Genomic DNA, 18,028 nt, shown 5'->3' on the forward strand with positions numbered 1-18,028 from the left:
TGTCTAAAGAGATGGGGGCAACTTGTTTCAGCTAAGGGCTGCATTTCCTTCTAGGCCACACCCCATCTTCCCAAGACACAACCCTCACTTTTCCCTGAGTGAGTGAGTGAGTGAGTGAGGTGAGTGAGGTTAGTTAGTTAGTTAGTTAGTTAGTATGCCATCCTTCATCTGAAGATCACAGAGCGGGGACTTCCAGGGGAGGAGCATGGCAGGCTAAATACCTTCTGTCAACAGCTCATTGACAAAGATAATTACATGGTTATTAAAGATAGCCAAGTCATTATTCTTGCCTGTCAAATTTGCTCAAGGAAAAGAGAGTGTACAAGGGATCAACCTCTGATGTTCTGTAAAAGCCGCTTTCTATGTCAGGAGATTGAGAAACTTGGGCTCCTAGAAACTTAAGTTGGGAGTGAGTGACTTAGAGCGGAGGAAATAAAATTGTTTCCCCAAACCATGCATCAGCCCTCAAGGCATAAGGGCAGCAGGCCTCCATTTCTCTAACAATCTTTATGACACCTCGCCTTGTGGGAAAGGAACATGGATTAATAAGGAAAGCTGTGAAGACCCTAAGGTGGAGACGGGAGATGGAAGTTCTTAAAGTGGAGTTGAGCTGTTAATAAGACCAAGAACATCCAATATGGCAAATACCGGTACATCCTTGGACACTCTGTTGACTGTTGGCATCTTGCAGCAATTATTCGAGGAACAAATAAAATAGATCAGAGCTGGGATTGATGAAATGGTGAATGAAAATGGACCACAGAAGGATAAAATGGAAAGTGGATTTAAAGAAGACACAGAGAACTTTGGAGAACGTTATTGATAAAGGATTGCCAGTACAGGAGAGTGAAATGGTAGTGCTGGAGGCAGCAGATGATGAAATGGAGAAGTCCTTCACACAGGTGTCTACAGCAATGAAACTGTCACGGTCCGGTCTATGGGCGATCAAAGTCCCGGCTGAGGACGTCGGGACCGGGGGCAAGATGGGGGTGGGAGCAGGAATGAGAGTCTAGAAGTCAGGGGTCTGAGGGTCAGGAAGCAAGGAGTCATGAAGTCAAGGGTCTGAGGATCAAGAAGCAAGGAGTCAGGAAGCCGAGGTCCGAGGATCAGGAAGCAAGAAGTCAAGAAGCCAAACGCAGCAAGGCAGGAAGCATGTTGCTGTGGCAAAGAGCCAAAGGGAAATGCTGACCTTATATCCCTTCCTGGCTCTTGCCACCAGGTGCTGTGAGTTACCAATTGGCCTCACCTGTACAGCCACACCTTGCCTCTTCAGAACAAACTTAGGAAGGCCCCAGTCCTGCAAAGTCCTACTGGTCACAGGGCCTGGCTCCTGCACGCACTCCTGACAGTAACAACCAAATGGCAGAGCTGTGATGTTGGAGGACTAGGATGAAGCCATGGATGGAGAGGTGAAGATACATACTGAGCTGGCTGTCATGGGCAGGAGTCGGCTTCACCTGCTGAGCAGCAGCCTGCTGAGCAGAAGGCGAAGTGACTCCACCTGCTGCTGATCAGCCTTCTTGCTCCTGATGAGAACCAGCTGGCTCCAGCTTTCCCAGCCTCAAGTCAGTTGCTGGAAACAACATTTGTTATTACTGCTCAGACCTTGCTGCTTCTTGCTTCTCGTGACCTTGGATCCTTGGCTTTCTTGACTCCTGGATCATCTGACTACATGAACTGAGATACTCCTGACCTTAGAACTGGACCTTGTATACGGACTCTGCCTCCAGGCAAGTACCTCCCTGAGACTTGGGTGGTTGGCTGGCTTCTCCCTCCACAGAGTTCTGCTGTGACTGGCAGCACAGAACTACAACATGGACAGAGTTAGAGTTGAGAGAGAAAGGACTCTGTGTACAATTTGGATTAAATTTAGAGGAAAAAGCTACCAAGCTTTTCTTGGGGAAAGAGTGGAAGGAGCATAAATGGAAGAGATGGTTTTTTAAAAAATGGAAAACCACAGCAAATAGGACTGGAAGATATGGAACTGGATGTGAATTAATGAATACACAATAAGTAAATAACTACAAAATATTATTTTAACATATGACCACAATGGAGACACCCTTATGTGAACAAAGACAAAAAGATTTATTATTCTTTAATATGGAGACAAGGTTGCTGAAGCTACTGGAGGCAAAGTTGTTAGGTATGGATAGAGAAAAATATTGTTGATAGTTATTAATAACTAGAGAACCCCTTATGGACTTTTTGTGTGGAAAGAAAAATTAATGTATTTGAATGACATGGGTGTACAAAAAGCAAATATTCAGCTCACAGTCAACTAATAGTTCTGTAGCTGATAGTGAGCTAAATGAACATCTGAACACAATCCTATATGTGCCTGATCAAGAGTAAGTTACATTTAGTTTTATTATGATGATTATTATTATTAGTTTAACAAGGCTTCCTCTCAAGCAAGTGAACATGGGACTGAAGATATAGTGGATTTGAGCTGAATTTGAGCCTCTACTGTTCACAACTCTGAATTTTTTTGGTCGTTTTAAAAATCAGATTCTTATATTTTCCCTGGATTCTTAGCACTCTCCTTAAGTCTTTGTCCTGAACTGTTATGCAGATAACAATTTCTTGTATGGCTTTCATCAAACTGCTTTTGTAAGGAGATGTTGCCCATCTGTGATGAGACACTAAATTCAAGTCTCTGAAAGGCGCAGAGCTGATTTTGCAATGTATTAGTATATTTCCAGTTCTCATTTGGGACAACAGGTGCTTGGCTTTAATCACTGGCTTTGATTTGATTGTTTTCCATCCTGATAATTCGGTTGGTTGGCTTGCAAGGTGGTATGTTATCATCTTGATAGAAGTTTGTACCAACCTCCCACTCTAATCCTTCACTACCACCACCCACAGTATTTGGAGCTGTTTCTGTTTGGACTGTACATTGATGCTGCATGCTAATCCTCAAATCAAAGACATCAGAGGACAAATGGCTTAAAAAAATTTAATGTGATGGGAGAAAAATATTCCCCAAATAATTAGCCCAATGAGCAGCCTACTGGCCCAACACCAATTATTGCTCCACAGGCATCTATATCCTCAAGCATAGGCGCCTGAGTGTGATACTAGTACGGTGCATGAGGTCAGATTCCAATAGCTAGCAAAGTTCAAGGGTGACCACCAGATGCAAAAGAGAACAGGGCCCCTGCTTCCTTAACAGTTGCAGGGATGAGATTTTTCCATTTACTGAAACTTCATTTTCTCAGGATCTATTTGAAACCCAGGACTCTTGTTGTCCTTTGAATCTGTTCACCCTGCAGAGATTGTCAAAAGCAACCTGTTAGTTGTATTTTCGGGCTGTGTACCCGCTATGCCATTTGTCACACAACAATGCAGTTTTTTCTCATTCCAAAAGAGTTCACACTCATCTTCAACGTGCTGCTTTCAGTCTAGATTGATCGGTAGCTCAGTTGGTTAAGAGCGTGGTGTTGATAACGCCATGGTTGCAGGTTTGATCCAGTTGCATATTTCTGCATTGCAGGGGGTTGAACTAGATGATGCTCAGAGCCCCATCAAAATCTATGATTCTGTGACTTCTACATCCTGCCTTCTATAAGGGTGGGTGTGGTCACTTGGTACACATTTGAAAACTCCCCTTGATCAGGTTACCCATGCCTTTTCCTCCCTTCACATACCCCAGGTGAGAGAATAAGGAAGTGGGAATTGTGAGCTTGTCGTACTGTATTATTGGCAAAACCTATTGCTGTTTCGCAACTTTCCAACTAGTTGCAGGACCTTAGCCAGACCTAGCAGAGTAAACGCAAAATCCACGGAAGCAATTGGCAACTTGTCTGCAGACAGGATAGACAAAGCAGGAACCAGGAACTTGTAGTTAGGTGTTTTTTATATACAGTGGACTATTTACAGGAACAGAACACGGATCTTTAGCTAGCTCTCTCATACACAACTCTCAACCTCCAACTCCTACACTGACACTCGTACTAACACACATTCCAGTTAGTAGGACATTAATCATTATTCCCGTAAGAGCTTGACCAATCATGGAGCTGTCTCCATGCCTCTGTATCACCAGGCAGACTTACTCCTTCACATTGCTTTTTGGCTGTCTGCCAAACCTTAATTGACTGTGTGAGTAGCTGCACGTATTCAGTTTCCCAACATGTATGCCTACTCGCAACATCATTGGGCAGTTGCTGGATCCACCTGCATCAATTTTCATTGGTTTTTAAATAGACACACAGCAGCCTAATGCAGAATTAATCTCCAATGAGCTGTTGGGGACAAAAAAAAAAGCAATGGATCTTCGTTGGGTGTGGACTATGTAGAAAAAACAAGTACGCAGTCTCCATTGATTCTGGAATTAAATGTTGCGTGTACATAGCTGCAGTCTAACCTTTTTAGAACCATCTAGTCATTTTAGAATTGCAAAGATTTTAATAGCGGGCCACTGAACTTCACCTCTCTATTTATTGCATTACCTAATCTCAGAAGTTTGGTACAAGTTACATTCAATATGAAGCATAGATAAAATGCTGTTAAATCATTGCATTAAATATGGATCCCATTTGGCAAGTCTCCCAGGGATGGGAATTTCATTGCTGGAAGGCAGCCAGAGGGGACACCTTTCTGTGAGTCCTTGCTGTGGAGAGTTAGTGCAGAGGTGGCATTACGAAGGGAAGCCCTCTTGGCTGATCTTTAAAATGCGACTAGGAAACTACGATCAGAACTGGTGGTGATTTTCCAGGAGAAATAACAGACTGCATGTGTGAGGCCTGGGCTAACGGTGTGCTGTCAATTAGACAAACCTGAGCTAGGTTTCCTAAATTAGAGTTGGGGATAGGGTCAGAAATCCAAGTAGGGGTACTTGGCTATATGAGCACTTTTGCTCAAATGAATTACAAGAATAAAAAGCATAGTGGGCAAACTTCACCTTGATCAGACGCCCCCGTTCCTTCAGCCTTGAGCTTTACTTCTGCTATCCCTTCCCTTCAACAAAGGGAAAAGGGAAACCTCACCTTAAAGAAGGGAAAGTGAGTGGCAGGTGTCAGAAAGCCTCCTTGGGAATAAATGATGCTCTGAACATCTTTGAGAGTTTCTCCTCAGGCAATATTCTTCGGGAAGGCAGGGGAAATTCAGTTAAATTTCTCAGAGGTAACCCTCATTATTTCTTCTGCTAAGGTATGGGACCACCTTCTGTTGCCATCAGGAATGGGTGGATGCTAGAGTTATCTTCAAAAGTTACCCATTATCTCATCAGTGATTATGTTTCTTAAATAGTAATAATAATAAATAAATAGAGTTCTGAGAGAGCTTTCATGTAGTGCCAGGAACTGCCATTTGAAGAGGTGTGTTGCCTCGTATTTAAAGTTGCCCCTGAGATCTGTCAGAGCAACAGAGAGCATTTTGAAGCATTAATATGGAATAATGGTCTCCGACAGCCATAATAGACTCCATGCTGCAGCCACAAATACTGGGCCAAAGTATGTTGCTTCCCTTACAAGGGCAAAAGGAAAACACTTGAATTACAAAATACAACCAAAACACGAAGACGTTCTTAGAGTTGATTTTTTGATTTTCTCAAGAGGTTTGACTAATGGGTAAATCAGGACAATTTCTGACTGCTGATTAAATTTACATTTACCTTTGGTGTTTGTATTTGGTTAGAGCTGGAGGGCTGCAAGACACGAGGCCATAATGGGTAGAGTTAGAATCAATTCAAGCAGTTGCACAAAGTTACTTAATTGTGAATTCAGAGCTGGCAGCCAATTTTAAGCTGCACCAGTCCTTTCTTCTGACTTTCCACAGGTGTAGCAGCATCCTCTGTGGTGGATTTGGCAGAGGGGCACTTCCACCGCATCCAAACACCTTCCAGCCAATCAGTCTGCAGATTAGGATTGCACTCTTGAAACCACCAGGGTTCTCTTATTCTCAGCAATCACTTGGAGTATTTTAATTGGGATAAGCTATGATGTTGATAATAGCTATTTATCGAACCTAATCTAGATTATCTGAATATTGAGCATTCATCCTGATTTGTTACAGAAAGTTTGCATGGAAGTTATGTGGCATTGACACATTCACTGACCCATTCTAATTTGTTTGAAAGGAGACTATACTTTCCTCTTTATCTATCCATCACTTTCCTTAAGGTTTTGTTTTCCTTTGCTTTCTGAAGCAGGTTTGTTGCACAAGAGCACCAGGTGCCCTTTAATTGCGCAACCTGAGTTTGCTCTTCTAGTCCTACTGAACAATTGTGTGCAAAATATCCTTGTATTTTTAATGTAAATCATATTGATCCAGTAGTTAGAAAACCATGTTGCAAGTCTCGTGATTGATTTGGAGCAAAATGGGCTTAAACCAGGCATAAAATGTATACTAGAGACGAGCAGTAATTTTGAAACTAGCCTCATGCATCTGTGTTTTTACAGATTCCAACTAACTGCAGCACTGGTACAGGCTAACTGGGCAATCCACTGTGTGATAAATTTGCACAAGACACACTTCTAGGAGATTCCAGTGTCATGTACAGAGATTGTCATCAGTGGCAAGGACCAGATTCTTCAGTATGGAGAAAGAACAGTGGCAGTATTGTAAAGAGGAGCCTGTTGTAATATGTTTCTATAGCAACTGAGGAAACTGTTGCTGTGATAGAAGGGGGGGAGTTACTATGACAACAGATGGTAACTTTTGTAATTTGGGGAAGTCGGAGAGAGCATTGCTATTACCTCTAATGTCATCCAGGTAATTAGTGATGGGAAGGAGCATTTCTATGTGTTTTATTGCCAACTGTATTTTTTAGAAATAAAGAAATTATTATTAAGTTTGCATAATCTTTTTCCACATGAATTATACTCCTTATTTTGCTTCCAAGGAGTTCTGTGTTTTATAATCTGTTTGTGTGCATGCATACATGCAAAAAAGGCAGAGGGGATGTTCAAGACCACAAATTAAAATGTTTCTTAAATATTTTGCACTACATGGCAGCGTTTCTTGAACAGAGGAGTTGTGGGGTTTGCACTGTGCACAGAGAGCTGCTTTGGCAGTTTTAGAATCAGGAGAAACAATCCAGTAAACTGGTCTTCTCCCCAAAGCACCACTTTAACAAATGGAGATTGTACAGCAGAAACATTGAGTGAACTCTTGTAAACATATCTTAACATGTTTTCAGATAATGGTTCTCACAGCAGGGGCATCACCAGAAAGCATTATAACCAGTGATTTTTTCTGGGGGACGCAGGGGTATGCAAACCCCTAAACATTTTGTGAATCTTTGTACTTTTGTCCATTTATTGTATTTATTTTTCCTGATTTGAACTACAAAATGGTATTTTCTTGGTACTCTCAAAATGAGAGTACCCCTAAACATTTTTTTGGAAAATAAAAGCACTGATTATAACTATAAATGGAAAACATGATCTGTTGGTACAAACCAGCTGCCCTGGTTCCTTTTGGGAATACTAAGGAACAAGGCAATCTTGAGAACGGAACAGTTACAGTGATATAATACTTATATCAAAATAAAAGAATTCCTTCCAGTAGCACCTTAAAGACCAACTTAGTTAGTTCTTGGTATGAGCTTTCGTGTGCATGCACACGAAAGCTCATACCAAGAACTAACTTAGTTGGTCTTTAAGGTGCTACTGGAAGGAATTCTTTTATTTTGTTTTGACTATGGCAGACCAACACGGCTACCTATCTGTAAATAATACTTATATGGCGGCCACTGGAAGTGGGTGTTTGTATATGTAATGCAAATTGTGGTCTCCCCCCTCCAGAATACCATCACAGTCCTATTATTTATGTATTTAACAAAATTTATATACTGCAGAATCAAGCCCACCCTCAATTGAGAAAGTAGAGAGAGGTTGTGAGGCAGTTTCTGCTTTCAGACAAAACCAGTTTGCACTCAGCCTTTCAGCATTTTTTTGCAGATTATTGTTATCTATTGATAAAGCTGTGGTACAAGTTAACCCAAGTATATTACCTCTTTATTTTGGGAATGGGGGAAGGGCAGAAATAAAGGATTGTTTTAAGTGAAATGTGAATATATTTACAAACTGGTGATCTGTTGTTGTTTTTTCAATTGTAAATAATTAGTTCTAATCTGCTTTCATTGCAGGAATACCAAATTGATATTTTTTTTGCTCAGACATGGACTGACAGCCGCCTTCGTTTTAACAGCACCATGAAAAGAAGTCTCACCCTGAACAGCAATATGGTCGGGTTAATATGGATCCCAGATACTATCTTCAGGAATTCTAAAACTGCAGAAGCTCATTGGATTACTACACCTAATCAGCTCCTGAGAATATGGAATGATGGGAAGATCCTGTATACTCTAAGGTAGGAAGTTAATGTTTGTCCCTTTCACGTCAGTTAAACTTTGCGCGTCAAGGTCCCCAAGACACCCCCCCTAAAAAAAAAAACACAATGACACTTAATTTTTGTTTTTGGCATAATTTTGGCCACAACTTTATTAAAATTACAGCAGTGTGAGTGGTTGCTTAGGCATTGGTAGCGACTAACTGACCCCGCACGGGGACAGCTCTGACATTCGCACCCCCTTCAAAGTCAGAAAGGGTAAGTCACCTGGGGAGAGAGACGGGATTGGGAACCATGCCTCACCTCTCCCCCAGAATGCTCCCAGGGGCTCTTGCGTGGCCCTAGCCCCTTGCCAGGGGGTTTCGGACAAAAGCATGGTGAGCCCCTGGGTTCTTTTAATGTAAAACCCTTGCAGCAGCAGCATTTTGGAGGGGCAGGCACAGCCAAATCCATACCCCTCCACCAACCAATTCCCAAACCAATGCCTAACCACAACCTTACAAGTTGTGACGATTTGCTACACAGTAGGCAAAAACCAAATGGCACCAGCCAATCAGCCAAATGGACAAAATTCCTACTGGGCCCCTGCCCCAAAGTAGATGACCCCATGACAGGCATAGCAAGGTCAAGCAAACAGCCTAACATTAGGGAGGGAGGGAGGAAGGGCGGGTGATCCGAAGCACGCAGCGAAAAGAGGAAGTTCGTCGCTGCGTGCAACGTATTTAACAAATCAATAAATGGCAACATATAAATTTCCCCAGTAACAGCCCATCCCTGCTTAAAAGATGGCCAAACTCTTTTGCCTAGTAACAGTGAGGTGTCTCGTCAGCCCCCACTGCAACACGTGTTCTCCACAAGGGAGAACACGCTTTATAAAATAATGTCTGGAGGCAGGCAGACTTTGGCTTAAATTTGGCATCATCCCCGAGATCTTGACCTAGATCTGGAATGAGTTAAACTCTTTGGGCAACCTGTTCCTCTAGAAATGTGTTAAGTTGATCTGATGACCCACATAATGGGTTGTGCTGATGCACACAGCAGCATCTTTGTGGTCAGATATGACAAGGTTTGCTATCCTTCATATAAATTGCAGTCCCAAAACTAAACCAAAACCAAACTTGCAACTGTTAGCCTTTAATGCTCTAACCAACCAGTTGCCAACGTTTGTAGGGTAATGACATTATTATTAATTTTATTTGTTAAATGTGTTTACCGCCCTATACCCTTAGGTCTCAGGGTGGTTCACAACATAAAAACACAAAATACATAATAAACATGGAAACAAGAACAACCCAATAACCCCCCTCTGACCTTGAATATTTGCCAGTTGCTTCAGTAGAGGGGGTATTACTGGGCACATAGATACATGTGCAGATTGATGTGCACACACAGATATGGATATGGGTAATAAAGTTGTGCATATCTTATAGCTTGGTAGAAGCTGAAATGCCTTTATGATGCAGCATAGATGATCCTTGTGGTCCATCCATGTCTGGCTCCTTCATTTCCTTCTCTAGCATGTGGTGCTATCATGTAGCTTCTGAAGACCCAACCCCCATTCACTATCATTAGATACTGTTTTTTTAAAATGGTCTGTATCTTATCTGTGGTGGCATCCCCACATGCAAAAGAACTTCCTCCCAGGTGATATCAGGTTTGTCCCCAAAGCATAAATATTTAAATGAAGACTAAATGCTTTTTTTTTTTTGTTCATCTGGGCATTTGGATCATAGCTGGAATTGACTTGCAGGAGGGGCATTATTTGTTATAGATGCTGCTCATTTTATTTTGATTTTAACTATGGTTTTTATTGTTGCATATTTGTTTTATTTAGTCAGTATCTTCTGTTTGGGCCTTTCTATGGTGCATTCTTGATTGAATTCACTATTCCCTCCTTGGTTGATAGCGTACATATTATATCCTAGCTCAGGGGTGGGGTGGGGATCTTGGTTATGGGGCCTGATTACAGTCCTCCAGACCTTTCTATCTGGCCCTCAGGAATCTCCCTAGGCCCACACCCCACTTCAGTCCGCATCTCTCTCTGGCCCTACTTGACTGCTAGAATCAGTCCCTCCACACCCAACTATCTCCAAATCCTCCTAGCTGGAATCAGTCACTGAACTAGGATAATAGCTCTTGTTTGTCTGAGTGGAGGATGGGAAGGGGTGTGTGAGCAGAAACCACTGACTTTTGCATGGCTGGAATGGAGCCTTGTTCTACAAAGATACGATACATCCATTGTATTGCCCTGTTTTTGTCTGGCCCTGCCCATGGCATGAAGCTCCCAGAAGGTTCCTCATAAGGGATTTTGTGTCCCTCAGACTGGAGGAGGCTGGTGGAGCATGTGGTCAGCGGACTGGGGGGACTAGGTTACCTAAATGTTCCTGGTAAATTAGAGTATTAAAGTCTGGTGCTCCTTCCCAAAGTTTCTGCCTGGCTTAAGAAGGGAGGCGTGATGCTCATGCACACAACATCAGCCCCCGCCCCCAAATCTCCCTCACAAGCTGAAGCCTCTGGCCCTAACTTTTGCCCTACAAAAAAATTGCTGCACACCACTGCCTCACTCTTGTAGATCTTCCCAAGACTGGCTTCACATCTCCCTGCTGGATAGTATCAATAATCTTGTTTAGATTACTTCCTTGAATCTGGAGCATTTTCTCATTGTATTAAGTTATATTTCATTATTTGTAAGCTGCTTTCAGTGCCAAGTGATAGAAATGGTCATAAGCTTTAGAAGCTACAAAACCAACCAATCAAATGAACATAGTCAGGGACCTCAGGAATACTAAACTTTACTTTTTTCCTGTTAAGCTCATGTGTCCTTTTCTGATTTGGGTGAAAAATTATATAATTGAGATGTATCATAACTTCCTTGAAAAGGTCACTTTCTGGTTCTCTCCCCGAGTGAGCTTCTAAGGTACTATCAACTTCTCAACTGAGTTCATAAACTCTCAAATGCTGTTGCAAAATTTGAAGTGAAATTGCTCAGCAATTTACTGTAGATATTAACAAATAAACTGTGTCCCAATTCACCCATTGCTAGCTGCAGAAGCGACTCTCACATGGAGAAAGAATGCAGCCCCACCACAACACCTCTCACAAAGTGCCTGGTTCACTGCTCATCCTTAGCAGGCTGACATTGTGCTTCTAACATAGAAGATGGGAGTTGGCCAGCTCCCTAGTCTGTCTAAATAGTTGTGTCACAGCTTGGACTGACCCTGGTACTGGAAGCTGATATAAGCTCCTTCAGCCAGCTCCTGGGGATGGGGCCTAAAGGCATGGACCAAAGGGAAAGATTGTCTCCTCTGGTCAATGCCGGGGTTTTCTCTATGTGTCAAACTATTTTTACACATTTCTAAGGAGAATGTGCCATACTTTTCCTTTGAGGTTATGCTACCTACCAGTTCCTCCACCGTCCAAGTTTCTTTTGCTCCCACTGGTAACACATGAACCAGAATTATATTACTGAAAACTGCATAGATCAGCAAATACATACAACTAAACCTACACCAACATCAACTTTAAATAAGCATTTTAAAGAATTTCACCGTTGAGCATTTGAAATGCCACCAGATATTGTCTTGTTTTAACTTGTCATCATACGGAGACAGTAATAGCTCCCTGGTTTCCCTCCAGGCTTACTATCAACGCTGAATGTCAGCTGCAGCTACACAACTTCCCAATGGATAAACATTCATGCCCACTGATATTCTCCAGCTGTAAGTAACAGTTTTGGTGCATATCTTCTAAAAGAAAACTTTGACTATACATATATACATGTATTTGCTTCTCATTTTGATAGATGGTTCAGATTCATTACAATGGCACTGTGTGTGTTTCCCCATCTTTGTTTGTGACAGGGGGTTTTCCAACCTGCAGCACTGTGGCAAAAGACAAGAATTGTTGCATTGTGTTTAGTTGTGGCCCCAGTGACTACCGAACCATGAACTGATTATGGGTATCTAAGTGTATATGAATGTATATAATAAAACACAAATCCCCCTTCCTAAAATGTGGGTGACTGTGATTCCCATTCATATTCAGATGTGTTAAAAGTTTGTGATAACTTACACAGAAGCAATACCAGTTCATAAGTCAAAGTTCTATAGCATCATTACTTGAAGAATGTTATACTTTCACCATTCAGGGGGTTTGCCAGTTGAAGCTGGATGGTACAACTTTTTGTACTTTTAAGTGCATATATGAACATGTGTGTGTGCAAATGTGTTAATAAATCTTGTCATTGTTGATAAGAACCTACCAACAGGAACACATGTGAGACAAGGAGCGGCACCTTTTAATTAACATGTCAGATCAGCTCCAGGATGCTAATACAAGTATTATCCAAATCTGCTTAACAGTGCTTCAGATGTTTGTGTGGCAATTTGTTTATCCTATCTCTTTCTCATGTGAGAGATTTGCCTGGGTAAGATGCATGAAAAATAATTGCAGGAAGATCATTTGCAACGTGACAGTATTCTTTCCCCAAGCTGTAATGCAGTGTTCAACATTCCTTAGCACTCCCATCTTGTTTCAATATGCTTTGTGCAAAGGAGCAGAAGTCTTGACGGATTGCAGAAGTCCATGTGTCTCTAATTTGGAGAATCATATGCATTATTTCAGGCTATCCAAGTGCTCTGGTACATGTTGACAGGATGCTCAAGGCCACATTGGTCCTCTGCTGAAGCACATTGTTGCCAAGGACTCATGCAGGACAACCATGTGCAATGTGGCTTACTTGGCTAGGTTTTTGTTTGCATTTATGTATATTTTGGGATGCTTCTCCATTGATACTTCCATTGCACTCCCAACTGGGTATCAACATGGGCCTGATTCCGTGATAGGTTCTTCATCCCAGCTCCATCATGCTCTTGTGCATCTCCCATTCATTTCAATGGGGCTTGTGGAGATGAACTTCTTAGAGGATTGTGCCCATTCTGTGCGGTCGGTGGGTACAAGTACCAGAATCTCTACCAGCATTCAGTTTTATGGTTTTCAAAGTTCATGTGAAGAACCAGTATGAAAATGTAAAATCCTTGAAGCAGTCAGCCGTGAAAAGCCTGCCATTCTAGCTCACCATGGGATATAACAGACAGTGTCCTGAGCCAAGAGAAAACAGCTAGAGTGGTGGTATGGCTCTGGTGTTGTAGACATCTAATGAAGCTGAGTGTTGGACGATTTGGGACAGATAAAAGAAAGCAGTTCTTCATGCAGCTCATAGTTAAAACTATGAAACTTGATTGCATGGGAGGCAGTGATGGTCACCAATGTAGATAGCTTCATAAGATTAGATAAATTCATGGAGGAGAAGACTATTGATGGTTCTTAGCCATGATGGGTACACCTTGCCTTCACGGTTGGAGGCAGCTATGCTTCTGAATACCAGTTGCTGAAAACCACTGGAGGGTAGAATGTTCTTATGCTTAAATCCTGTTGGTTGGTTTCCTAGTGGCATCTGTTTGACCACCATGGGGTGGGGTGTTGGACTCAAAGGGCCCTCTTCTTATGTTATTATATCCCCTGACTGCAGCTGGCTTCTTCTTCTTCTTGAAGGGCTTCTCTCTCTCTCTCTCTTGACCACCCCACAAAACCAAGAACATTCAGTGCTCAGTTCAAGACTGCTGTGAAACTATCAGCAGAAACTCCAAAGACTATTTCTAACTGTGAGAAGCTGACCTGACAGAAACCTCACACTAGCGGGCTAAATATTTCTAAACTGAAAATTATATTCAGCTAAGTATTTAAATGATGGTAATTGGCTGCCAACCATCGCTTTAGTGAAAACAGGAGGAAAATCAAAGGTAACTCAGGTATTTTATGTCTCTGCCACATATACAAAAGGCGAGAGAAAAGGAGAGAGACTGTGTGTTCTTATTAAAAGTACATGGGCATACAAAGAATGGTACCTCTGTGTATTATAAAAGCATCACAATACAAAGCACATTCAGAAAGCCCTCTGAATGGCAATTTTCTTTTTTGCATAATGAGAGCTCCCCAAAGCTATGGAGAAGGTTGACATGGGGTCTCAAGTCTCCAGTAAACAGCATCTGAAGTCTCTAGTAAACAGCTCTGAAGAGGAGGGGGAGCCTATCATTGTTTTATTTGTGCCACAAACTTTTCCTGTATGACAGGAATAGCCAACGTTGTGCCCTCCAGATGATGTTGGATTACCACTCCTGGCCCTTGACTGTGCTGGCTAGTGCTGATGGGAACTGTAGTCCTAAACAGGACACCAGGTACTCCTGCATCTATCTTTCAAGCTTTCCAGTTGAAAACAATAGATTGATTTACTGTGGTTTAGCACACAGTTCATGAAAGGACTCTGTAACAGTGCAATATTGAGATTGGCTGTGGTTGTAAACTTCTACCGGGCTGTTGTTGATTTATAAACTATCAGTGTGTACCTTACAGAGTGAGCAAACTTGGTATTCCATAAGGAAGTATTTTGAGAGTTCAGTAAAATGCAGTCTAATGTATAATAGCTGCATTTGTGCTATGCAACCTCAAACTGCCACCCTCAGGCTGCAGCCTTACACACACTTACCTGGGAGTAAATACTACTGACTGCTTTGGGGAGCTCTCCCAAGCAGTGGCATAGCATGGGTTGTCAGCACCCGGGGCAAGGCAAGTAATTTGTGCCCCCTAACCCATGGATTTGCGCCCCCTAACCCTAACCCCCAGGTGCTGCGCCCGGTGTGGCCGGGCCCCCCCCTGCACCCCCCATGCTACGCCACTGCTCCCAAGCATGCAGATGATTTAACTGTCAGAATGATTTCACAATATGCTTCCTCCTTATGTTTCTGTGATTTTTCATTGAAAATTAACCTAACAACAGGGGATCTTCTCATGTTGGTGTCTCATCTGTTTAAACACGATTTTATCATTGTTAACCTCATTTTATTTCAATAAGTTCAGCATATTAATTGCACATTTAACAGAACCCTTTTATCTGTTTTTAGCACAATCTTTTTTTAAAAAAAATCTCACCAGGTTCCCTCCATCTTGTGTCTGGTAATAGACAAAGGAGTTTGAAATTCCTATTGTGCCACATATTCCTTCATAAATCTTCCATTCCTCCTTTGATTCTTTGTGTCCTTTATTTATCAGGGTACATTGCCTTTCAAATGCTCTCCCCAGGGAAACTTGCCTGATGCCCACACTACAATTTTTCTCAGCTCTAGGAAAATACTTTTCTTTTATCTCCCAGGCTTTTTAGCAGTTTTGGATCCATAGGAATGATGTAACTCATTACAAGCAGAGTGGAAAACAGAAATACCGGCCAGTTGTGGTTCTTGCTTCCTTGTTTTTATCTATGGACCAGAACTGACTCTCACATTTTATTCCTCTCTCTGCCTTTCTCATTCAACTGGGTCTACTCCCCTGAGCAATGTATCGTGTGAACTGGGAACTCAGTTGCAGCAAATCCTGTGATCAAGGAAACAGCGAAACGTCCCTGAAGTCACATTTGCCATAATGAATGAGTTCCCAGATCGCTTGTGTTCCACTGCTCCTGTAAGCAGACTTGCACGAGTGGAGAGGGAATAAGTACCAGAAAGCATTTTATGAATTGCCTCTTCAGCTTACATTCAAGAAGATCTGAATGAGCTTGTTGCAAGTAACAGTACAATCCTATGCATGTTTACTCAGAAGTAAGTCCTGCTAAAACAGTTTTTTCCCTACTTACCCTGGCCAAATATCTTGATCTCCAGCTCACCCACTTTTTGTTTTAATTATTCTTGCTTTGTTATATGATGTATCTGTATTTCTTATGTAGCTTTGTTGTTTTAAATTTTCATACATTTTGTGAAAAGTGATATAGAAATACTTTAATAAATCAAACCACTTTCATAGAAGATCTAGGATAATTTTGATGGTGCTGGGTGTGGTTATTGACAGAAACCCATCTTGTTGCTAAACAACAAATTATATTCTCACAAAGTTTAAAAGTTGCCATTTACTGGAGATGAGTCACTTTTGACCACAGGTGTCCACCGGTAACCACATCTGTCCCACCTAGCATGATTCATCCCAGCGAAGACTGTTAGCTCTTTTTTGTCTTATTTGAAGATGAATGATCTGAGGAGTGGGAAATTAATTAGCATGCACACTGCATCTTGACGACAAGCTATTTCCACTGTTCACCTGTCTTTTGTTACTTCCTCAGAATTAATTTAAAGATGTTCTCATTGTGTTCCTAAGTTAACATGGTTAAGAACAGGATTGCACCAAATGTTTACTTGCAAATGTATTCAGAGGGAACATTGTCCTTTCCAGGAAGGCAGAATAGTTCCTCTAAACCCCCCTTCTTTTTAACTTTTGTGGGATTATTATTTGACATTTTCACAGCCACAGTTTTCTTTGGTTGCTACTTCCTCCTCCATGATGTGATCCCCGTCAATTAGGGAACACGGCATGAATATGATGCATCCTAACCAACTAGGATGCCTCATTGCTTCTCTTCTAAGCCAGAAAAATACTGGCCAATTGATGGCAAAGGGAGAGATTGCACGGCACATGGCTTTGCTCATTCAAAGGATGTGATGTGCAGCATAATTGCTCTACCCTCTCTGGTCAATTTGTAGATTATCATCTTCAGCCTTGTAAATCAACCGGTTGAAAGCAGTGGTCAAGAGTGAGATCCCTATCTGCAAATCACTCCAACATAGAGAGGGATCCCCCCCCCCGCCCTTTGTAGTGGCGTCCAAAGAATCGCCTGTGTGCTCTTTGCATCAAGCAAAAATGTTCACCCAACTCTTTCAGCCAATTCCCAGCTAAGGATCTAACAGTGCAGTCCTATACAGTTCTACTCAGATGTAAGTCCTGCTGAATTCAGTGAGGCTTACTTGCAAATAAAAAGGTACAGGACTGCAGTCTAAGGGTACGTTTGGGGGCAAGTAGGAGGCCAGCTCAGCTGACAGAGCCAAACAGAGGGATGGCTCCACCAAATCTCTCCCACTCAATGCGCCACACACACACACACACACACACAGAGAGAGAGAGAGAGAGAGAGAGAGAGAGAGAGAGAGCCTGGTGTGTTGAGCATTTCAATTTCTTTGCCAATTATTCACTCCAAAGATATGGTGAATTAGTTCTGTTGTCAGAAACTACTGGGTAATATATGATATTGGGGCTCTGGTCTGCTTTTGTGAAATATTATCTATTTATACCCCCCCTTTTTTAAAAAAGCCACCATTCTCATTCTTATTATTATTATTATTATTATTATTATTATTATTATTATTATTATTATTATCTTCTGAAATGGCTACACAGTTAATAGCTGTGGGCTTTTTAAATTGCACAATGTCCCAAATTCAGCCCCTGGGGCCACTGCTTTTTTCTTTCTTTTTAAAAGAAAGTGTACTAAGTCTGCACAGCTTCCTTTTTTAAAAAAAAAATAGGGTTTTGATAAATCAAATCAAAGTAGCAGAGATCACATGGTATTACTGAGCTGCGTAAACTTAGATGTAGCTATAGAAGTTTATTCCCTGCAAAAATCCACCTGGGGAACCATATGAAACTCTCAACAGAGAATAATAGATGAAGGGTCTATAATGTGATCATGCAGAGCTTATCTGAAGCAGCGGGTGTTTCTGCGGGCATCTGCTGGTCCACCCTCAGCTGTGGAGTTGAAACACATAGCAGCTTTGCAAACTACATGGAAAAGGACCACATGCTAATTTGTGCATGTGCTGGTGGTGACAGGGAAGGCTGTATGCAGGTTTTAACT

General features: G+C 41.9%; 1 protein-coding gene across 1 annotated transcript in view; it reads left to right on the top strand.

Annotated features, from left to right (window-relative positions):
- GABRG3 (gamma-aminobutyric acid type A receptor subunit gamma3) overlaps positions 1-18,028 on the top strand; it is a 302,573-nt gene that overhangs the window by 165,918 nt on the left and 118,627 nt on the right. Inside the window, exons 4-5 of the mRNA XM_083734488.1 lie at positions 8,096-8,319; positions 11,935-12,017. Of these exons, the coding sequence (XP_083590614.1) occupies positions 8,096-8,319; positions 11,935-12,017 (307 nt within the window). The remainder of the gene's footprint in view (positions 1-8,095; positions 8,320-11,934; positions 12,018-18,028) is intronic.

The sequence above is a fragment of the Podarcis gaigeae genome, assembly GCF_964106915.1.
Source record: "Podarcis gaigeae genome assembly, chromosome: 4".
Lineage (NCBI taxonomy): Eukaryota > Metazoa > Chordata > Lepidosauria > Squamata > Lacertidae > Podarcis > Podarcis gaigeae.